At 36.8% G+C, this 23,995-nt stretch overlaps 1 protein-coding gene across 2 annotated transcripts in view; it reads left to right on the top strand.

Moving 5' to 3' along the window:
* Positions 1 to 482: 482 nt before the first annotated feature.
* The window catches only part of LOC107847458 (ubiquitin C-terminal hydrolase 13), a 37,134-nt gene continuing 13,621 nt past the window's right edge, over positions 483 to 23,995 (top strand). The window contains exons 1-9 of one of the 2 annotated variants that reach the window (XM_016691725.2): positions 483 to 639; positions 4,457 to 4,523; positions 7,536 to 7,671; positions 7,763 to 7,920; positions 15,519 to 15,784; positions 15,867 to 16,085; positions 16,159 to 16,267; positions 16,359 to 16,474; positions 16,692 to 16,790. In XM_016691725.2, coding sequence (XP_016547211.1) covers positions 610 to 639; positions 4,457 to 4,523; positions 7,536 to 7,671; positions 7,763 to 7,920; positions 15,519 to 15,784; positions 15,867 to 16,085; positions 16,159 to 16,267; positions 16,359 to 16,474; positions 16,692 to 16,790 — 1,200 coding nt within the window. In that variant the 5' untranslated portion in view covers positions 483 to 609. Of the gene's footprint in view, positions 640 to 4,456; positions 4,524 to 7,526; positions 7,672 to 7,762; positions 7,921 to 15,518; positions 15,785 to 15,866; positions 16,086 to 16,158; positions 16,268 to 16,358; positions 16,475 to 16,691; positions 16,791 to 23,995 lie in introns of both variants that reach the window. The other variant, XM_016691723.2, reaches the window with a different exon arrangement.

The following is a 23,995-nucleotide window of genomic DNA, read 5'->3' as shown; positions in this document are numbered from 1 at the left end:
AATAGGGCAAACAATATAAATCTCGACAGTTTAAAATTTAATTACAGAAAATGTCAATATTTTACATAATTGCTGAAAATCCTAATTTTAAATTTATCGAGATACACATTTAGTTTTCGATATATCCAAAGAAGATATATTTTTTTCTTTGCAAAGATACATATTTAGTTGTCGATATTATTTTTTTCGATTTTGGGTCTGTCGAGATATATAATACATACGAAAATATATTTTTTCCTTTGTAAGATACATAATTAGCTTTTGATATTTTTTTTATTTTGAATTTGTTGAGATACATAATTAGTTTTTGATATATACAACAAACGTATATAATTAGTTGAGATTTTTATAATTACTTTATAAGGACGAAGATTTGGGTAAGTTTGGTAAGTTAAAATTTATGTTATTTCTTAAAAAAAAAAAAAAACTGAAAAAAAGGTAAAGAAGAAGTGAAGTACCAAAAATACCCTTGTCGTCCATTCCAAACTTTGCCAGCATCTGGCGATTTCCTATTTATTCCTATTTACAATTGATCTCTCAATTTCCCTTCCAATTTCTTCTTCTTCTTCTTCCCGTCAACAAAATTAACTCTTCAATTTTCTCCATCAAATGACCATTATGAATCCTCTTCCTACTGATGTAAGTCCTCAATATTTTTTTCTTGCTCTATGATTTTTGCTAGTTAGTATACACACATGTTCATTTGAAAAAAATTGCAATTTTTCTTTATTTTTTAGTTTATTTTATCTATTTAAATCAATATTTTGCTTATTTTTGCTTATGGGGTTTTGTTGATTTGGTGTTTAGTTTATGTATATTGTTCACTTAGGGGTTTAAAATATGAAAAAGTAAACACATGAACTGAAAAGATAATTTTAACAATTTTCTTGAATTTTTAGTTTATTTTATCTATTTAAATCATTTTTTCTGGGCTTATTTTTCTTATGGGGTTTTGTTGATTTGGTGTTTAGTTTATGTATATTGTTGTTCACTTAGGGGTTTAAATATGAAAAAGTAAACACATGAGCTGAAAAGATAATTTTAACAATTTTTCCTGAATTTTTTGGTTTATTTTATCTCTTTAAATCATTTTTTTGGGCTTATTTTTGCCTATGGGGTTTTGTTGATTTGGTGTTTAGTTTATGTATATTGTTGTTCACTTAGGGGTTTAAAATATGAAGTAAACATAGGAATTAGTTGAAGGGGTTCAACATCTACTTATGTATACAGAAAAGATAATTTTAACAATTTTTATTGAATTTGTAGTTTATTTTATCTCTTTAAATCAATTTTTTTTCTTATTTTTTTTTTTATTTGGTATTTAGTTTATGTATATTGTTCACTTAGGGGTTTAAAATATGAAGATGTAAACACAGGAACTAGTTGAAGGGGTTCAACATCTACTTATGTATACAAAAAATATAATTTTAACAATGTATACGTAGTGTAATTTTTCGTTGAAGGGGTTCGGAACATACACATACAATAACATATCCAGTGTATTCCCACAAAATGGGGTATGGGGAGGGTAAAGCGTACTCAGTACATACACATGCACATGCATTGTAGGTTCGAATCTTTCTTGGAGTTTTGAATTGATTTGTTGGTGTTTTTGCTTTTGGGGTTTCCGTTAGTTCCACCTTTTTAGTTATGTATGTGTTTTGTTTAGACTTTTTGAAGTAGAGTAAGGTTTGAGTACACATAGTGACCGCGACTCCTGCTCCTACCGATGTAAGTCACAATACATCTATATATATTTGATAACCATGGTGCCCGAGCAAGCTTACGCACCTCGACTAATTCCATAGGATACCTGCCACCTCCCACCAGCAATGGGTACCAGGTAACTTTGTCCACCAAAGCTAGAACAGATGGGGAGAAGTCACATAGTGTTTGTCTCTATTGGTAATTGAACCTGAGACCTTGTAGTGCTCAATCCAACTTTATTTAACTATTAGGCCACATTCTTGGGTACAGTAAGTCACAATATTTCTTGCGAGCTGTGCAATATTTCTAGTCAGTATGCACACATATGTTCACTTGAAAGTTTCAATTTTTCTTGAAATTTTAGGTCTCATTTGTTTGCACTTAATGGAGGTCTGAATCTGAATGGTTCAGACTTCAGACCATTAAGTGCACTTGTTTTTTATTAAGATTTTAACTCTTAATAGCTTTTAATAGGGCTTAATCATTCAAATCTAAAACCAAGTCTTAATAGATCTGAAGAGGTATTCTGGTGTTGGATAATATTCACTGCCACTCTATTCATAATCATTCGTCACCACCTCTAACCACCTCTGTCATCGCCACTATTGTCAACCACCACTCACCACCACCAACCACCTCCACCATTACAACCACCATCGACAACAAATATTGCTACCAACCACTATTGTCAACCGCTACCGCACCTACTACCTCTATTGTTCTAATTATATTCATCGCCCCTACTGTCGTCAATAGCATCGTCATCATCAACTCATCTATCACAATTAGCACCATCGCTAACTACCACTAACACATCACAATCTCCACACATTCTTCAGTCGCCACCACCATTGTCACTAGTAACGCCACCTCTACCACTACGATCGCTACAATTTATCTCTACTAACAACCATATCCACCATTACAACTAACAACATCTCCAACTAGCACCAATACATCGTCAATCATCATGCATTCATTTTTCAACCATCACAATCAACACCTCCAACTACTAACATCAAGCAACGCCACATCACAACCACCATCACTATCAATCGTCACCGCCATAACAGTCACTATAATACCAACCATCATAACTATCTCCATCAATATTACTAATCACTAACATCAATCATTGTCATCGGAACCCCCATTTTAAATTTTCTCCGCTATCACTAACAAACAGAAATGTTTTTTTTAATCAAATAATAATTTTGTTGTATTAAATTACATACTTTTTCTAATGTATAATTAGTTTTTTATGTGAATTGTATTTTTTATTTTTATTATGTATACAAATAAAATTTTTTGCTGATTCAGCTGTTGAAAAACAAACAGTCTTAGTCAATTCAGTTTTCAGATCTAAAGACAACATCTTAATCATGCAGATGTGTATTCAGATTCAGACGTCTGAATCTTAAAAAAAAACAAATGGAGCCGTAGTTTATGTTATCTTTTTAAATCAATTTTGTGCTTTTTCTTGCTTATGGGGTGTTGTTGATTTGGTTTTTAGTTTATGTAGGTTGTTTTAGACAACATAAGACACGTACACATGTTGTAACTTTTGTTAGTTTCATTTTTTCTAAACTAGTACGTACACACATGTTCATTTGAAAGTTCTAATTTTTCTTGAAGTTTTAGTTTATTTTATCTCTTTAAATCATTTTTTTGCTTATGGTTTTTGTTTATTTGGTTTTTCAGTTTATGTAGGTTGTTTTAGATAGTATGCAGAAATATAGACACGTTGTATTGTGGATTTCAGTTTTTCTTGAAGTTTTAATTTCTTTTTTTTTTCTTTAATCGATTTGGTGGTGTTTCTGCTTCTTGGTTTTCGTTGATTTTGTTTAAAGTTTATGTAGGTTGTTTTAGACAATATATAGACATGTACATATGTTGTTTTGTGGGTTTGCATGTTTTTTAAAGTTCTATTTTTCTTGTTTTAAAATCGATTTGGTGGTGTTTTTGCTTCTGGGGTTTTGTTGATTTTGTCTTTTAGTTTATGAGAGAAGCGAGCTTGAGATGGGTTGTACATGTGAAGAGGAGAAGTTAGATGGCCTAGTGAGGAGGTGTGAGAGGTAGCAGATGCAGGCTAAAGAAGTAGTGGGGGAGGTGGTTAGACAAGACATGGTGCATCTTGAGCTTATTGAGGACATGACCTTAGATAGGAAGGTTTGGAGGTTCTGGACTAGGATAGAAGGTTATTTGATAGCTTAGCATTCTCTTGCTGTCCAGCGGGATAGGAATGATGGTGGTACTTGGACCTTCTTTCTTACCCGTGGTACTAGCACTATTCTCATAGGTTCAGGTTCTTCGATTTCGATTATCATTTGTGTTTTTTGTGCTTCGGTTGTCTCATTCTTTTGTTGGCATTACTTATCTTTTCGCTTTATGTTTTGTGGTACTCCCATTTCACATTATTTCATTGCTGTTACTGCTCTCGTTTTTGTAATCTCTTTTTTGAGCTGCTTGGACTTAATTTATTTTAAGCCGAGGGCCTATCAGAAACAATTTCTCTCTACGAGGTAGTGGTAGAGTATCCTTACACTCACTCTCCAGACCCCACTTGCAGGATTGCACTGAGTATATTGTTGTTGTATATTATTTTAGACAGTGTACCAACACATATGCATGTTTTATTGCCAGTTTGGATTTTTCTTGGGAGCTTTAGTTTACCTTTTTAAATCGATTTGGTGGTGTTTTTGTTTCTGGGGTTTTTGTTGATTTCATTTTCTATTTTATGTTGGCGTAGCAAGAAGATGAGGAGATGCTTGTTCCACGTTCAGATTTGGTATTTGAAGGACCTCAGCCTATGGAAGGTAAATTTTGAAGTATTATTTTCTGGGTTTCTTTTATTTTTCATTTACGACATCGCTAGGATTTTGGAGGCATTGAAGTTGTATATGTACTGAGATTTAATGGCTCTCTTAGGTAAATGTTGGCAATTAGAGAAATGCAAGGAAAAAGGAAACTAGAAGGAAATAATTTGTCTGTAATATTTCTAAGCAATTAAGGGAACAGTTTTAGTAGGAAGTTCTGGTTGCACCTTGTATTTTATGGTTATTTTTATTAGTACTACATTGGAAATGGTGCAATATTGTCTTAAAGTAGTATTTTCCTTGAAGAATTTAAGGATTAAGAAGATGACAAATTTCCTTGTATCAGTTTCGTTTGCCAGTTGTTGTGTCTAAATCTGCTAGAATATAGAGAAAATAGCCAAATGCCCCCAAACCTATTACTAGATTTCCAACTACACACTTCAACTTCACGGGGGTCTTATCATCCCCTGAATTGTACAACAACAACATACCCCGTGATTTCCCACCTAGTGGGGTCTGGGGAGGGTAAAATGTACGCAGTCCATACCATTACCTCCGAAGAAGTAGAGAGGCTGTTTCCGATAGACCCCGGAATTGTATTAACTGAAATTATTACAACCTTAAAAAGCCACAACCACATTGATGTTGATGGGGAAACTCACACGTTGAAACTTTTTTTTTTTTTTTCAATTTCTTATTATTCCTTACCCTTTTCTCCTAAATTCTCACCATCCCGGCCAAACGCCAAAAGTCCGTTTCACCATTTTCACCATCATTGCAAACACCAAAAGTCCACCAATCACCCCAGCACTACCCCCTTCCAACCACCAATACCACCAAGTCCTAAACCTTTGACATATCGAAGAATCCGAGTTTAATCGCTGGTGATTCAGTCATCCAAACAATTGTGTTTATCACTTTTATCGTCGTGACTTGCTACAATAGAAATCTTAGGGAAGATGGAGAGGAGCTAGGGGAGTGTTCCATGTCATCGTTGACGGTGGTGGAGGCAATTTTGAAGAGGAAAAGTCCGGCGAGGATTGCGATTCCTATTTGCTTCATCAACCATTTGATTGGTACTAAAATCATTTCTGGATGCATTTTTCAAGTTAAATTGGGGCAATGGATGCATAAAAATGAATACTACCATCTGAAGCAGAGACATTGATCTTTCCATTTTCATTTTCATTCTCAAAATCACATGTGGGTTTCGTCGAAAATCCAAATTTCTTTATGGGTTTTGATTAATTGCCAAATTGGGGCTCCAAACAATCAAGATAAGAATTTGCCAACTTAATTGGCCTTGTGGGTTGGCATATAAAACGATGATTAACAACTCTAATGATATCAATAAAGAGTTGCTTTTCATAATTTCCTAATTCCATTCACAAATTGAAGAATCAAAATTCAAGAAGCAAGAGGAATCCTGTAATTCCATGGCGAATTCAGTGCAGGTGTTGCTGGCGCTGTGGCAGCTTAGGGATGGTGAGTGGTGGAAAAATTTGGTGTATGTTGCTATGAGTAAGAAATGAAGTTAATTAAAACAAAAGAATAATTTAAAATACATATATTTATTGAAAAGAAATGTTAAAAGTAAAGTTTTAATATTTATTTTTCATGCTCACTCTCTTTGAGAGAGTGAAATGCACTCATTTTGCCACGTAAGCATTTAGGGAGGTTATTATTTGAGCTTTAAACAGTCTAAGGGAAGGGGGGCGGGTGATAGAGCCCTGTGAAGTTGAAGTGTATCGTTGAGAATCCGGTAATAGTTTTGTATCGTTGAGAATCCGGTAATAGTTTTTTATTTTTTTTAGGGGGGGAGGGGGAGGGGGAGGGGGAGGGGGAGGGGGCAATTTGACTATTTTCTCCTGGAATATTTGTTTAGTTCTTACTTCGTATGTTTTGTGCATTTTCACTATTTTCGGATTAGGGATGGCAATGGGGCTGTGTGGTGCGGGCTTTTCTAAACCCGCGAATTTAAAAACCGCACCGCCTCACATCACCTTTAAACCCGTATAAACCCGCCCTACACTCATACTCTTGCATATCTGCACCGCACTGCCCACGTTTTAAATTTTTAAAAAATTTATATCTCCATTGGAAATCATAATATTTCCAAATCTACATTTAGGAAGTAGTAACAACCCATTTCTATTATATCATTTTTCACTAAGAAATTGTCAGAGAAGCATCAGGTGTCTATTAAAATTAAAGATCAATCAATTTATGTAATTATTTAAGTCCTTGCTATAGATAAATTAAATAAGCTATGCACGGCAAAGTGATTTAATAAGGAAAAACCTTTAAACTTTAGTTTGATATATTGTGTTATAAAATTGTTTTACCGGTTTCAAAAGAAAAGTTATGAAATTGTTTATTTCTAGTGTTATGCATGTCAGTTTTAAGTATGATAAAATTGTAAGTAAAGAATACATATAATTTTAGGTAGATTCACGAGAATAATACGAAATTTTAGCTTTGTTTTGGTTTAAACCTGCAACCCGCCCTGCTCCGCATCATTTTAAGAAAACTTATTCCAACCCGCCCTGCACCCACATAGTCTAAAACCCGCACCACCCCGCATAGCCTAAAACCCGCCCCGGCCCATTGCCATCCCTATTTCTGATGATGTATTTGATGAATGACTGGTGGGAAAAATTGAAGATCCTCAACCCTTTGCTTTCTTTGTTTAAAGTTGAATCAGGCCCCTTTGTTGTTTCCAGGGTATCTTAACTTTTCTGTTCCATCTTTAGTCTCTTTGGTTATCTATCTACCGAAGCGGTGAGGAAAGGGCTCATATAGCATATGGGTATTTGTTCCATGAATATGTTTTTGCAGATATAGGAACCAGGAAAGGATCACGGAATGCAGCTTAACCACAGCCTGCTAAATTTTATGATATTCTGACCTCAGTTGACTGTTAACTATATGTTATGCTAATTTCTAGAGAATGGGCTTATCAAGTTTTTTTTTTCTAATAGTATCTCCTTAATTACTTGTTAGCACAACCAGAAATTGGCAATGATGTGGAAAAGCAGCCACCAGAGGATCCTCAAACTTCAAGGTTTACTTGGAAGATAGATAACTTCTCTAGGTTGAATATAAAGAAACTATACTCTGACACCTTTGTTGTTGGTGGCTATAAATGGTATTGTTTAATCTCTCCATGCTACTTGCAAGTTTGAAACTACTTCCATAGTCCCATGTTGACCTGTTTACTGCTGTTTTCATTTTGCCAGGCGGATTTTAATTTTTCCCAAGGGAAACAATGTTGATTACCTGTCCATGTATCTGGATGTTGCTGATTCGGCTAATTTACCTTACGGGTGGAGTAGATATGCTCAGTTCAGCTTGTCAGTTGTTAACCAAATTCATAACAAGTACTCCATCAGAAAAGGTACTTCAGTAAGAATCCAAAATTCTGATGATCCCTATCTTATCTAATAATAGAAAATCTGATTCCGCCATTTACTTTATCTTGTGCTTGCGCTGTATGCTGTCCTATTACCTTGGGTGTTGGTTACCATTGTATGCCATAAAAGAGGTGATAGTATATTCTTTTTAAAACAGTGCCCACTGGAATATTTTGGTTTCGGCCTTTTGGCTATATTTTGTTGAGGAGGCAGGCATTAAGTTGTCTTTGAACTGTCGATTTGGTTTTAGAGCAAACACTTCTAGATTATTTCTTTGATACATTTTAATGACAAGTGCGAATATGTTTCACCATGATGCAACCTGATCAGCTAAATGCAATTTCCCCATAAAAGCGGAATTACGATAAACAACTTGTTTTCCTAGTTGTGTCAGTAGCTGCAAGAGTTTGATCTGTTTGTTGAGGATCACTTGACTAATATGTGCAATGATTTACCTCTCAGTTTATATCCCAATGTTTTTACTTCTAATTTGCTTGTTCTGGTAAGAAGAAAGTTAAAAAAATGCACAAAAGAATGCACAAATAAGGAGTTTGAAACCCCTTCCTTTTTCTTTTTTCCTTGATGGTTTTTCAGATCTAAGCTTTTGCGGAACGATAGTGAACTCAGGAGCTGAGTTCTAGTTGCAATCAAGTATTGTCATTTCTTACACGGTTGGTTGGTTTCTACCAGGTCACCAAAGTAGATACAATATTTGATCTTACCCTAAAGCTGTTATACTTAAATCCCCTAGTTTAAGCTGGTGGCTGAATGTTCATCTTGTCCCGAGTTAGGTTAGAGGTTAATCTTCGTATGGGAGTCATTTTGGAGCGTATGTAGAATTATGAGGCACTTTTTCCAGCCATCCTCTCTAATTACTTGTGAATTCCTGGAATTCTTCTTGTAAATAGAGGTTATAAGTTCTATTTCTTGCAAAGCTAATGACAAGTTGCATTAGTTTTATGTACTCTTGCCAGCCAGTTACTGTTTTCATTTTCTGCTTCTTTGTGGATTTGTTGCCATTATTACCTGCTGCGTTCAAGTCTGTTATGTAGAGCAGTTCGATTTGGTTCATCCTCCTTCAAAGGTAGAAAGAAGCTTTCTGTTAATATTAAGAGAAGAAGACTACAAGTTGTAGTGTCACTAATCCTTGAACAGAAATGGTGTGTATTGGCTCTTCATAAAGAGCCTAAGAAATGAGAAGCCGAGAAAAAGCAATGTAGCAAAACAACCAAATACATAGCCAAGCTTGTGCTGTTATTCTCTTAGCATTCTGTCTGTGTATTCAAAAGCACGGCAGTGCAGCCAAAGTGACCTTGACCAAATAAAGTACATCAAGGACGAGGACGACAAAGTGCAGGTGGAAGAGGAACTTATTAGATGGATTTGTCATAAACTCTTGAAAAAAGAGGGTGATGGAGACATTGTGCTGGGAGGTATGGAACATTTTGAGAGGCATTGTGATTTTAGGTATTGTAGGTATATGCATGTTGATGAGGTTAAGGGTGCTATTCACAGGATGCACACTGAACTAGATGAGATTTCAGTGGAAGTTTAGAACAATGCAGGCATGCCAGGTATAGAATGGTTGTCTGAGTTGTTTAATCTCATTTTTAGGACGACAAATATGCCAAAACATTGGAGGTAAAGTATGATGATCTCGTGTACAAGAATAAGGGTGACATTTAGAATTACAACAAATACTGGGGTATCAAATTGCTAAGCCACACTATAAGGTTTGAGAGAGGGGGTGGGGCTGGGGGTGGAGATGAGGGTGAGGAGGGATGTGTCTATTTTCAAGAACCAGTTTGGATTCATGCCAGGGCATTCATCTACAAAAGCCATTCATCTAGTTAGAAAACTGGTGGAGCAGTATAGGGTGAGGAAGATGGACCTTCACATAGTGTTCATCGACCTAGAAAAAACATATGGCAAGGTTCGGAGCAGGTTCTATAAAGGTGGAGTTTGAAGGTATTTCTATGACGTATACTAGAGTGATTAAGGACATGTAAGATGTAGTCAAGACCAGGGCAAGGATAGTGGGTTGAGGCTTAGAGCAGTTTCTAGTTGTGATGGGGTTGGACTAAGGATCAAGTCTTAGTTCATTTTTATTTTTCTTCGGCATACTAGGTGTGTTAGAATCAGGAATGAGACCATTCGAGATAAGGTGGGAGTGAACTCCGTGGTGGAGAAAATGGGGAAGCGAGATTGAGATGGTTTGGTCATGGGACGAGGTGAGGATCAGACGCCCAGTGAGGAGGTGCAAAAGGTTGAATATAGTGGGAGAACTCGCATTAAGAGTAAAATGTTAGTCGGGTAGGATTGTTGTTGTGCATGAGTCGTGGTATGGTGACGTAGGGTTTAGCCATAGATATCTGTCTTTGTTGTCGTTTATTGTGTCTTGATTATCGTACTATTTTGTGGCTGATTATTGTTTTTATGATAGATTATGCACTGTCGCGTGTTGCCATATTGTCTTCAATGTGTTCCTCTTCTTTGTCCTTGGATTTGCTACACTTAAGCCGAGGGTACCTCTTCGAGGTAGTGTTAAGGTCTGTGTACACTTTACTCTCCGCATACCTCACTTATGGGTTTTTACTAGGGTTTTTTGTTGTTGTTAATGGATGAATTTACTCAACATATCCAAGGTGAGATTCTATGTTGTATGTTATTTGCAGATATCATGATTCTGATCAATGAGACTCACACCGGAGTTAATGCTAAACTTGAGGTTTGGTGACAAACCTTGGAGTCTAAAGGACTCGGGTTGAGTAGGATCAAGACCGTATACTTAGACTGCAAGTTCAATGACGTAACACCAGAGTTAATGCTAAACTTGAGGTTTTGTGACAAACCTTGGAGTCTAAAGGACTCGGGTTGAGTAGGATCCAGACCGTACACTTAGAGTGCAAGTTTAGTGATGTAGTACATGTGGATGTTGTGGAGGTGAGGCTTGATACGAAGGTCATTCATAAGAAAGAAAGTTTTTAATATCTTTGATTTATTATCCTGAGTAATGGGAAAGTCGATGAGGATGTCACACTTCGTATTGGTGTAGGATGGATGAAATGAACTCATTGCCAGAGTTTTTATCAGATAAGAAAGTGCTTCCAAAACTTAAAAGGCAAGTTCTATGGACTACAGAGTAGTGGTTAGATTGGATGTGTTTTTTTGACATAGGTAAGAAGTTAGATTGGATGTGTTATGGTGCTGAATGTTGGCTAATCAAAATTCCCACGTTCAGAAATTGAAAGGTGCGGAAATAAGCATGCTGAAGTGTGGATGTGTGGGCATACTAGGTAAGCTGAGATAAGAAATGAGGATATTAAGGGCAAGATAGGAGTGACCTTGATGGAGGATAAGATAGAAGAAGCGACATTGAGATGATTTGGACATGTGAAGAGGAGGTGCATGGATGCATCGGTGCAGAGGTGTAAGAGGTTGACTATGGATGGCCAGAGGTAGACCGGAGAAATATTGCGGATAGGTAACTTCTGCTTATCGAGGACATGACCATAGAAGATTATGGAGGACATGGATTAGGGTATAGGGTTAGTTAGATAGTTGAGAGACTTAGTTACTAATACTGGTAGTCGTAGTATTGCTCTGGGAGTTTATTGTTTTTTTTTTGAAACTGATAAATTTGCCGCGGGAGTTTATTGTTTTTCCATTTCTGTACTATTTACTGATCTTGCATTTCAATTATCGTATTATTTGTGGTAGTGACTGCTCCTTCTTTAGTGTGCTTTGTCATGCTTTCTTTAGCATTTTTTTTTTTGAACAACTTTGTTGTGCTTTTACTTGAGAGCCGAGGGTCCATCAGAACCATCGTCTCTATGTTGTAGTGGTATGTTTTTGTTGTTGCTGAACTCCCATAGTTTGCATGCGTAGGTCGATGCCGGACATGACCAAACTATCTGAAACGAGCGTCTTTCATTTTATCCTCGATGTATGCTACTTGCATCCTTTGGTGAATTTGGTTATTTTGAATTTATCTGGTCTTGTATGACCACACTTGAATCTTAGCATTCTCATCTCTGCAACATTCATCCGTGAATGTGTTGGAATTTAGTGTCATAACATTCACTATAATATAACATTTCCAGTGAAAAAATTATTCTATGGAACTTAACTTTCACTTGGGTAGGCATCCTTCTATTATGTAACACTTTGATAGCACTTTTCCATTTCAGCCATCCTTCTGCGAATAACATTATCATCGATCATTCCATTTTCTTGCAACTATGTGTCTAGATATCTAAATTGTTTGCATTTTCGAATAAAATTCGGTTTAGTCATGTCTCAACTTTGGTTTTCTCATGTTGACTAAATAGCAATATATGTATTCAGTTAAAATCATCATTCTCTAAAGTGCTTCTCCATAGTTCAAGCTTTTGTTGACACCCTTGGTTGTTTTGTCAATTAACACCATTATCACTAGCATATAACATGTAACATGGGACCTTATCATATATTGTATTGCTCTTTCAAGATAGGATTTTTTTTTTGGGATAAGTTAAATGTATTTCATTCATAAACAAGGCCGAGTTTGTAGGGGAACTACATTATTTTGTTGATGTAGTTGACTTGGGGATATAGATTTAACTGTTACCCTTCTCAAAAAAAAAAAAAAAGGCCGAATTGGCCGTGTAACAAAGGATAAAACCAAAATGTAAAGAATCTACATAATCTGATTCTTTACAAAGTCCAACCATTTATTTTTCAACAAGGGATTTTATGGGCTCACCAAAAGAAAATAAGAGACGGGAGGCTATTCCTTAGCTGAGAAGAAACTCAATTCTACGCCCTCAAGTGCCCTCCTATTTCTCTCTAACCAAATAACCCACATCAATGCAAGAGCATCCAAATTCCAAGTCTTACATCTTCTCCTCCTATTCCCGCTTTTCCAACCAAACATCAAGTCTTTCATAGTTTTTGGCATTACGCAAGAAGCTCCAAGCTACCGAAGCAAATCCTACCATAATTTCGTGGTAAAGGCACAATGGATGAGAAGGTGATCCACTTATTCCCTTGTCCTCCTTACACATGTAACAACAACTGACATAACCTTCCTTATGCTTTCTAAGATTTTCCGCTGTCAAAATCACTCCTCTAGCTAATAGCCAAGAGAAAAACCACACCTTCCTCGGCACCACCGCTATCCACTTTGCGTCACATTGAAACACGACCTCCCCTCTAATCAGAAGTTCCTCATAGAAAGATTTTAACAGAGAAAACTTCATTATTCCTTAAACTCCACCACAAAGCATAAGGTTTATCCACCGAATTGACTTGCCTGTGAAGGATGACCATCAACCTTTGGAGCTCGGTCGCCTCCCAATCGTGGAAATGCTTTCTAAATTTTAAGTCCCAAAAAATCTCTCCACCATGTATTCCCTAATTTGTTGAACCGACGGATCTCTTTGACATGACATTCCATACAAGTTTAGGAAATTGTCTTTCAATAAGTTATCCCAGCACCACCTATGTCACCAAAAATTAACTCTCCTCCCATTTCCAACCTTGAATGAGATATTTCTATTGAAATCATCCCACCATTTCATTATATTCCTCCACAAACCACACCCAAAAGACATATAGACATCTCTAGTTCTCCACCCACCTTCCATAACCCCATATTTATCAACCCCTCTCCAAAATGCTTGTACCTCCATCCCAAAATGCCAAAGCCATTTGCCTAACCAAGCTTTGTTAAAAACCGCCGAATCCTTAATCCCGAGACATCTCCATATTTTAGGAGAGGTGACAGACTTCCATCGCACCAAGTGAAATTTCTTTGCTCCATCCACCCAACTCATAGAAAGTTTCTCTGCAACGTCTCCAAATTTTTGATGCCCCAAGATGAAGCCTGAACAAAGACATGAAGTAACTGGGAATACTTGATAAGGACTAAGGTCCCTTGCGGTCATGTAACTCACATATTTGATTATTTCTGAAGGGAAAAATTTAGCAGACAGAGCTCGGAGGGAGTGACACCCATATGCAATTAAATGTAGAGAGGCCCAAGGAAACATAGTAATCCAAAAACATTGCTACATATAACCCTTTGGACTAGTAATCTCCCCTTACAAACTAAACCATGCATCAGGCTCTTAAAAATTTTAATTTGATTTGAAACAATTGTGACTTTCTTTTGTGATTAAAAAACATTTTAATTTGATATTATTGATGAGGAATGTCTAGGCTGTGAGTCCCAACCTTTTTTTGGAAGGATGGTGGTGATTATTGAAGGTCCAATTGAATAGTTTGAGGCCTTTTGTGATGGCAACTTGTTTGTGGCTGAGTAGTAGTAGATGGTGTGGACTATTATGTAAATGCTAATGAAAGAAAATATAATTTGTGTTTCGTTTTAGTTAGTTTTGGAATATTTGCACATTTACGCTCAATATTTTATATGAACTCTAATTACAAGATTCGTTGATATTAGGTAAACATCTTCTTAAAAAACACCATCACCACCAAACTTGATAAGTAGACTTTTGTTTCCTGTTATTTTTTTCTTACCTTTTATTTCTGCTTCTATAAGTGAGATCTGTATTCCGAAGGTATGATTTAGACAGTGTTTACGTGATTACTGGACTGCCTGTGCTTGGAATTGGTTGTAGCTTTAGAGACTTTCCCATGAAGGAAAACTTTCTTACCCCTCATTTTGAGCATATAGAATATATATATGCCATTTTCTCCATTTTAAGTTTAAAGGAAACTCTGCTGTCACAGAATGGCCTGTTGAGTCGATTGGGTACCAAATTTAGCATCTCTTTTAATGTTTTTATTGTTCATGTTTATGCTTTGTATTGTAGAATTTTGAGCATAAAAGGGTCATATCTCTCATGTAAAGTTTAGATGTCTTCAAGTTTATATTACTGGTGTAGAAGAAGCACGGAGAAAATATCTTAGAGCTGTTAGACTCCTTTCAGGCATAGAGGGAGCCTACCAGGCACTTTTGCCTGTACAAGTACCTCATCACTAGGGATGGTATTCTTTGTTAGGTCTTGATTCATATTATACTGATTGAAATTATATTATGTACTGACCAAATCTCTTCATCCTTTGGACTTTGGAGTCGATTGATTCCTTAATTAAGTCCCAACTTGAAGTATCTAAAGAGATTGGAAAAAATCGTTCTCCCCTGTTGTGGAGTTCTTCTGCTCGAATATCAGTATTGACTAATGCAATTCTCTAAAGCTTGAGTAAGGAATTGGCCACCCAGTTCCAAGCACTCTCAGTTAGAAAAAATTAGCTTAAAAGGTACATTGCCTGTCTTTGCAGTTGTTCAGTAATAATGGTATAGTGGAAAAATTCCACTCTTGCGCAATAGGTGCATGATCTAGTTACTTTGAGTTTGAGATCTTAGGCAGTATGAGGTGGTTTATAATGTGAATGTAGGCGCATAACAAATATTGACACACACACACACACACATATATTTTTTTTGGGCTAGTTCCAGTTTGTGTGATTGATAATGTCAGGTTGTTTCAGCTAATCCCATAATTATTTGAAACTGTCATAGTAGCATTGATGGTCTATTAGGTTTATATAAATGTTATTCTCTCATGCTTTACAGAGACACAACACCAATTCAATGCCAGAGAAAGTGATTGGGGTTTCACATCTTTTATGCCACTTGGTGAACTATATGATCCAAACAGAGGTTACATTGTTGATGATGCATGTGTTATTGAGGCTGAGGTTGCTGTCCGAAAAATTGTTGACTATTGGTCATATGACTCAAAAAAAGAAACTGGCTTTGTTGGACTGAAGAACCAAGGAGCTACCTGCTATATGAACTCGCTTCTCCAAACTCTCTATCATATTCCCTACTTCAGGAAGGTTAGCTTCTTTTTTCCATTCTGTTATGGGGCTGATTATTAAATTTGTATCAATTGATTTTAAAGTTCTATTTTAAACTCAGGCTGTATACCACATGCCCACAACTGAAAATGATATGCCCTCTGCTAGTATACCTCTAGCGTTGCAAAGCTTATTCTATAAGCTCCAGTACAGTGACAACAGTGTAGCTACAAAGGAGTTGACAAAATCATTCGGATGGGACACATATGATTCTTTCTTGCAGCATGATGTGCAAGAACTCAATCGTGTTCTCTGTGAAAAACTTGAAGAGAAAATGAAGGTAAATTAAACTTCAGGTGGTTATCTGCTTTGGTAACTTCTAATTGACATGATTGCTCTTTTTCTGGTGTTAGGGAACTGTTGTCGAAGGCACTATACAGCAGTTATTTGAAGGGCACCATATGAACTATATTGAGTGCATCAATGTGGACTACAAATCTACAAGAAAGGAGTCATTTTATGGTTTAGTACATCAGACAAGCCCCTGATGTTGTCTTCTATAGCCATTTAAGTCTTGCACCTTATGGTGTTCTGTATATATTGTGTGTGGCAGATCTTCAGCTTGATGTCAAAGGATGTGCTGATGTTTATGCTTCTTTTGATAAATATGTTGAAGTTGAACGTCTTGAGGGCGATAACAAATACCATGCAGAACAATTTGGTTTGCAGGTACGATAGCACACTAGTTTGGCAGTTCCAAGGGTTCCGTTTGTTACTCCGGAAGAAGTTCTCAAAAAGTTCTTTAAAATTAAGCTGCAAAGCTACAACTACATTTGACATCATTGTCTCGTATTTCTTTTCAGTTTCTCCAGTTGGATGCACTATTGAGGGTTGGCTATTTTTCCTAGTAGTACACTTATCTAATGTTAGTATTTGTTTGTTTCAGGATGCTAAGAAGGGTGTCTTATTCATTGATTTCCCCCCTGTCCTGCAGCTTCAGTTGAAGCGCTTTGAATATGATTTTTCGCGAGACACTATGGTAAAGGTCAGTACTAACAAGGTCCAACAAATTCCAGTTTTATAATGGTCCACAGTTTCTAATCCTTATGCTGAAGATTGTACATAGTTTTAGAAATCAAACATAAGGTTAACTGCGAGAAATATAAGAGAAGAATATTATTGAATTGCTGTATCTGCATGATTACATTGATACCCTATTTATAGACATTACATTCCCAATCTTTTTTCAAATAGGTCACTGCACTTCAATCCTTTTTCAAGTAGGATTTTATATGCTATTTCTATTCCTACTCAGTCTAACACTCCCCCTCAAGCTGGTGCATACAAGACATGTACCAAACTTGTTATGAATGTAACTAATACGAGGAACGGTGAGGGACTTGGTGAAGATATCTGCAAGAAAACTGATAAGAATTGCTCTGGATGGTTGGGAGGGAGACCTCAATTGAAAAGGAACAAACTGGAAAAGTGATTCGGAAAGTAGTAAACATCGCTGGAAAGTCCACTATCGCTGGAAAATTGTCAGAAATTGGTACATAATATATGGGTCATCTCGAAATCAAGAGATGAGTAGGTCTTGAACAAGAAAGTCACCGAAAAGTAGGCCGGAACATGGTCACACATCGTATTATTAGATTTGATAGTTGAAAAGTGGTCACAGTCTGGGAAAAAATTATATTCGTAGGGTCGGAATGATGGCGCGACCCTACTGAGAAAGAAAAATCTACATGGGTAGGGTCAGAATGACGGCATGACCCTACTGGAAAACTGAAATTATATGAGTAGGGTCAGAATGACGGCACAACCCTGCCGAAAAAGAGAATTATATGGGTAGGGTCGGAATGATGGCACGACCCTACATAAATCAGATTCGAGGAGTCACTGGAAAGGCACACTGAATGACGCAAATTAGATCTGAGGAGTCATCGGAAAGATGGGCGGTGCTATGCAACTCAAATATGAGAAAGTAGTCCGGAAAGATGCATGATTCTATGCAAATTAGATTTGAGAAAACAGTCACCGAAAAGATGAACGGTACTACGAAAAATAGATATAAAAAAGTAGTCACCGGAAAGATGTATGGTGCTACGCAAAGATATGAGAAAGTAGTCACTAGAAAGAAGCATGGTAGCCTAATCTTTTAGTGACATGATCATTGGTCAGATGGGCGACGTATATGGGTTATAGCCGCCCACCGGTAGCGGAAGCTCTTTGATTTTCTACCAAGATTGTAGAGGCTCTGATACCACTTTTTGGGTACGAAATTGAGAGAGCGTTATGCGGAAGCTAATAGTTGCAAACTATTGAGATGATAAATAAGATGACAAGAAAAAACATTATTTATATGGTTTGGCCAATTGACCTACATATTAAAAACTAATATTGAAAAACATAAAATCTATTAAGAGAAAAATCTCTCCCTCAACAAGACTCTTTAATGACTACATTGTGGATACTATTGCGTCGAGAAGAGGGTTCTTCTATTTATAGAGGTTCAAAATCTTTCCTTCAAGAGATAGGTTAGCCAAATATGAAAGAGTGTTATATCTTTTTTTAGGAAAAGTAAAAGTAATTATGGTTTTACTTTTATTTTCCTTCCAAGAAAAGTAGAACTTAAATTTGATAAGAAAATAAGGACAAAAACCCAAAGAAATCTCCCCTTTTAGGCTTGATTTTCTGGCAAAATAATCTTCTTCCTTCTTCACGCTATCTTCATATATCACTGTTGCTTACCGTGATTAAAAGTTGATATGGGTTAAAAATTGGAGCCCAATGCGTTAAAAATAAAAGCATAGGTTGAAATTATTGGAGCCATGTGTTATAAGTAAACAGGGTTGAAAGTGGAGTCTTGTTTATTGAAAGTGAGCACAGGTTAAAAGTGGAACTCATGCATTAAAATAAATGCACGGGTTGAAAGGAATTCAAGCGTTAAAAATATGCAGGAGTTGAAAATTGATTTGTTTTAAATATGGAGTAGCAAGATTGTTGAAGTTATGATTGAAATTTTTTCTCCACTTGTACAACAACAACAACAAACCCAATATATTCCCACATGGTAGGGTTTTCTCCACTTGTAGTTGGACAAAAATCTTCATTATCATTAAATTGGTTGCATCTTGATTTGAAACCGCTTTGAATATGTCTTAATCTCGTTTCACCAAACCATTGGATCTTTGAACCGTAGGATTGTTCTGTTGGCTCTGATACCGTATGAGAAATATAAGAGAAGAATATTATTGAATTGTTTTATCTGCATGATTACATTGATACCCTATTTATAGACACTACATTCCAATCCTTTTCCAAATAGGTCACTACATTACAATTCTTTTTTAAGTAGGATTTTATTTGCTATTCCTATTCCTACTCATATTCTAACAGATAACAGTTATAACAATGGAAGAAGACTCTGTACATGGCTTTTTTCTTTGATCAAGTAAATGTAATTTCTTTAATAAACATGACCAAATCAGTCGTATACATAGGTTACCAAAGGATCAAAACTCTACAAAATATAAAGCTTTACAAAATCCACCCGATCCTCTAAGCAAGAAGGAACGTTTTGTTTATACCAAAAGAAAATAAGAGAGCGGAGACTACTTCTCAATTGCAAAAAACTCGACTCTACACCTTCATAAGCTCTTCTATTTCTCTCTCCAAACCACGTTCCAAGCCCTTTGTCTTCTTCGCCTTCTCGTGTTTTTCCAACTTAGCATCAAATCTTTCACAGTTCTTGGCATTACCTAAGGAGTGTAAAACCATAATTGCATGGTAAGCCCGCAAATGTGGAAGGAGGTGATCCACATCCTCGCCTGTCTCTTTGCACACATAGCATCAACTAACACAGACCACCTTCCGCTTTCTAAGATTTCGGCTGTCAAAATCACCCCTCTGGTGGCAAGCCAAGTGAAAAAACACACCTTCCTTGGTATATTTTGAACCTATATTGCATTACATGGAAACTCAACCTCCTCCGTAACCAAAAGTTTCTCATAAAAAGACTTCACAGAGAACACTCCATTACTTTTAAGACCCCACTGCCACCTATCGGGATTATCCGTCAAATTGGCTTCCTTGTGAAAAAGGTTTATCAATCTTTGAAACTCCCTCACTTCCCAATCTTGAAGATTACTTCTAAATTTCGGATCCCAAAATGTCTCTCCACCTTGTGACCTCCTAATTTGTTGAATAGTCAAATATCTTTGGCAAGATATTCTGTACAAACTCTGGAATTCATCTTTCAAAATTATATCCCACACTAGTTATGGCCCCAAAAAATGCTCTCCTCCCATCACCAACCTTGAAAGAGATATTTTCCACGAAAGAATCCCATCCCTTCATTAGGGGTGTACATAGGTCGGGTTGGTTCGGTTTTTTATTAAATATAACCAAACCAATAATGTCGGTTTTCTAAATTTATAAACCAAATCAAACCAATATACAGTCGATTTTTTTATTTCGGTTTTAGTTGAGTTTTTTTGGTTTTTTCGGTTTTCTCGGTTTTCTCGGTTTTTTTACAATTATAATGTGATTGAAGAAAAAAATTAAATGTTTTCACTAAAAAGATTAAAAAAAAACAATGGTCATAGAGTAGTTCTAATAAAAATTAAGTTGACAAAATATTAAGACGTCTAAACTACTATCTCTCAAACTAATATTATGTGGATACCCAAGTAGTTCAATTTTTAAGTCACTAGTCACAGTAGCTTGTCTGAAAGTTCTCTTCACATAAAATGTGAGCATACAAAAGAACGAAGAATTGAAGACAACTTATTGAAAACTTAATTTCATAAAATAATTAATTATAACATAATTTCATTAAAAAAAAAAGAAAAAGAAGAGAAACAAACCTAAATCACAACTTGACGAATGAGAAAAGTAAGATGAAAGTAAGATGTGGAAATAATGAGAACTCTCTGAAAACTTGGAAAGTAAAATGTAAAAAGTGAAGCAATTAAAGAGTTTTAGGTTTTTATATTAATATTGGGCTTTGTATTAATTTGTTATTAATGGAAAAATACTATAATTAAAGGCCCAAGAATATATATCTATTTTCTAAATATAAAAAAATAATAAAAGTAATTAGAAAGTAGATTATAAGTAGTACTTTTTTATGTATAAAAAATTAAAATTATATATGTATTACGTCGGTTTGGTTTGATTTTATTTTTGCTAATACCAAACCAAACCAAGAATGATTGTTTTTTTTTTTGCCAACACCAAACCAATCAAACCAAATCATAAGTCGGTTTTTTTTCTTGGTTTGGTTTGATTCATCGGTTCGATTTGACTTAACGGTTCGGTTTGTACACCCCTATCCTTCATGATATTTCTCCAAAGGTCGCACCCGAAAGACAACAATATCTCTAGTTCTCCGCCCCCAATCCTTAATCCCATATTTATCACCTATACTCCGCTCCATAAAGCTTGTATCTCCACCCCGAACCTCCACATCCATTTGCCTAATAAAGCTTTATTAAAGACCTTCAAATCTTTAATTCCCACTCATTTTTTAAGAGATGTGACAACCTCCCAACACACCTAATGAAACTTGTTTACCCCGTCTGCCGCATCCCAAAGGAAATTTCTCTGAATCTTTTCCTACTTTTCAATGGCCATAGTTGGAGTAAGAAGCAAAGACAAGTAGCAAGTGGGAATGCTAGAGAGCGTGCTCTTGATAAGCACTTCCTTCTCACCCTTGGACAAATATCTTTTCTGCCACCCTACTATTCTCTTCTCGGCCTTTTGAATAACCGGATTCAACACAGTGAGATCCTTGTTTGAAGCACCTAAAAGAACTCGAAGATAGGTAGTCGGAAGAGCCTCAACCTTAGAATTCAAAATTCGAGCAAGTGATCCAATGTCATTCACCTCCCCAACAAGAAATATCTCACACTTCAAGTTACTTTTAAGTCTTGACACATCCTGAAATCAAGTGAAAATTTGGCCTGAATAATCTAGTTGGGTCTCAACTACATCACAAAGGACCAAGGTACCATCCGTGAACAACAAATAAGACACTGATATTGCCCCCTTCACCTCCAACTGTCACATTAAAACCCTTCATGTAGCCCCCGAAACAACTTTATCCATCATCCTTCTCAAAGCTTCCATAACCAAAATGAACAACATCAGAGATAGAGGATCCCCTTGTCTCAAACCCCTCGAGCCGCATGGATTACCATTCACCAATACTGAAAATCTCACCAAAGAAATGCATAAGTAGATCTATTTCCTCCACTTCTCCCCAAATCGCATTTTAAGCATAATGAAATCTAAAAATACACCTTTTTGAAACTATCTATCCTCCACAAACGCATTCTGTGAAGTAGAAATAGTCTCGTCCAGCACCTTTTTGAGTCTAGTAGAAAGCTCCTTAGAATCTTGTAAATGCTTCCCACAAGACTAATAGGTCTATAATCCTTCATGCTCGTAGCTCCCTACCGTTTAGGAATAATAACAATGAATGAGACATTCAAACTTCTTTCAAATTCACCACTATCTTAGATCTCGACGTAGCATTCATCAAATCGATTTTGATGATATTCTAGCAATGCTGAAAAAAAGCCAAAGAGAAACCATCAGGCCTGAAGCTTTGTCGCCCGCACAACACTCCACTGCTCATTTCACTCCCTTATCCTCAATCGCCCTCTCCAACCACTCACCTTCCTCTCTGATTTGACTAAACCCTAAACCCCCCACAGTAGACCCTCCACTCTGCTTTCTCTTTAAATAAATCTTCATAATAATCTACAACTGTCCCCTCTACTTCCTCTTTCCCTACATGGCACACTCCATCGACCTCCACCGATTGTATAAAGTTCTTTCTTCTATTAGTTACTGCCACCCCGTGAAAGAATTTTGTATTAGAGTCCCCCTTCTTCAACCATAACGCTCTTGATTTTTGCCTCCAGCTAACCTCTTGAGCCAAAACCAAGTCAACTAACTTATTTTCAAAATTTCTTTCCTCACTTTCTCCCTCTCTTCTAACTCCCTCCCTGCTTCTACCCTCTCCAACTCCTCTACTCCGTTCATGATCTCTCTCATCTTCTCCTCTACCCTCCCAAACACCTCTTTATTCCACACCCTTATAGCTGCTTTGAGCAATTTCAACTTCTTGGGTAGCCTAAATGGTCTCCCCTCCACAACATAACCACTCCACCCCACTTTAATAATGGCCCTCTTGTTGGGGTTATTTAGCCCCCTCACATGCCAACTAATGATTTTGCAATCCATCAACACTACTTTTTTCCCCTCCCTACCCTCTATATCCCCACACACTTCCTTATTCCTCCTTTTATACCACAATCTTCCCTCTCCATTTTTCCTTCCCTTCCCTCCCTACTCTCCTCTAGTGTCTCTTGTTCAATGTCTCTTAGCAGTTCTAGCACCCTTGCTTCGTTCCCTCAAACGACACTCCAAAAAATTCCCCGAATCTAAGAAATTTCTCTCCCACCCACGTCGTAAAGTTTCAACCATCTTCAAGTCAAGCTAATGGCACCACATCAGCTCCCTGAACCTCCCTACTACTGTTGTCAGTTGCAAAAAACTTTCTGGGAAAATCTGAATGTGAACAATCAGTATCTTTTCCCAATAGAAAATTGGATTTGGGACTGTTAGAAGTCTCAACTGACTTCCCATACTATTTCTGGAAAAATCTTGAGTGTAAAGTCCCCTTTTCAAAATTCCGGCATGAACAGTACCATTTTCCTGTGCCTGCAGCGTCGCCAGAGCAGCTTCAGCCGTAGAAGCACCCAGATCTGGGTCGCCCAACAGTACTGAAGGCTCCAGGGCCTTCAAATGGTCGATCTGTGCTTCTCCCTTGAATGAACATTTTTTGACTTGCTGGAACGGTAAATCCGGCCACCTGGCTTCTCTTGATTGTCAGATCCACTCATCTGCTGCTTGCCCAGACTCGAATCAGCAGTAGAAAGTCTATTAATCGACTCATGGCTCGACTCCACTCCTCTTGACATCGTCTCCTTAATATCTGCTCAATCGCCGGCGTAGAATTCAAACATAAGGTTATGACAATGGAAGAAGACTGTCAAACACAAAATCAGCCCAAAATTACAGGGAAGTATACTGGGACTTTATCACAGCTCGAAATTTAGTTGGAAGATCCCAAAATTAAAACAAAATATTGATTGGTGGTCAGTGTGAGGCTTGATCTTCTAACGAAGAAGATTTTGCTCATCTGAAAAGCAAGCCAGTAGCAAGACATCTTTA

This window comes from Capsicum annuum, chromosome 11, assembly GCF_002878395.1.
Source record: "Capsicum annuum cultivar UCD-10X-F1 chromosome 11, UCD10Xv1.1, whole genome shotgun sequence".
NCBI lineage: Eukaryota > Viridiplantae > Streptophyta > Magnoliopsida > Solanales > Solanaceae > Capsicum > Capsicum annuum.
The sequence above is the reverse complement of the archived record's forward strand: the minus strand, read 5'-3'. Positions and strand labels throughout refer to the sequence as shown.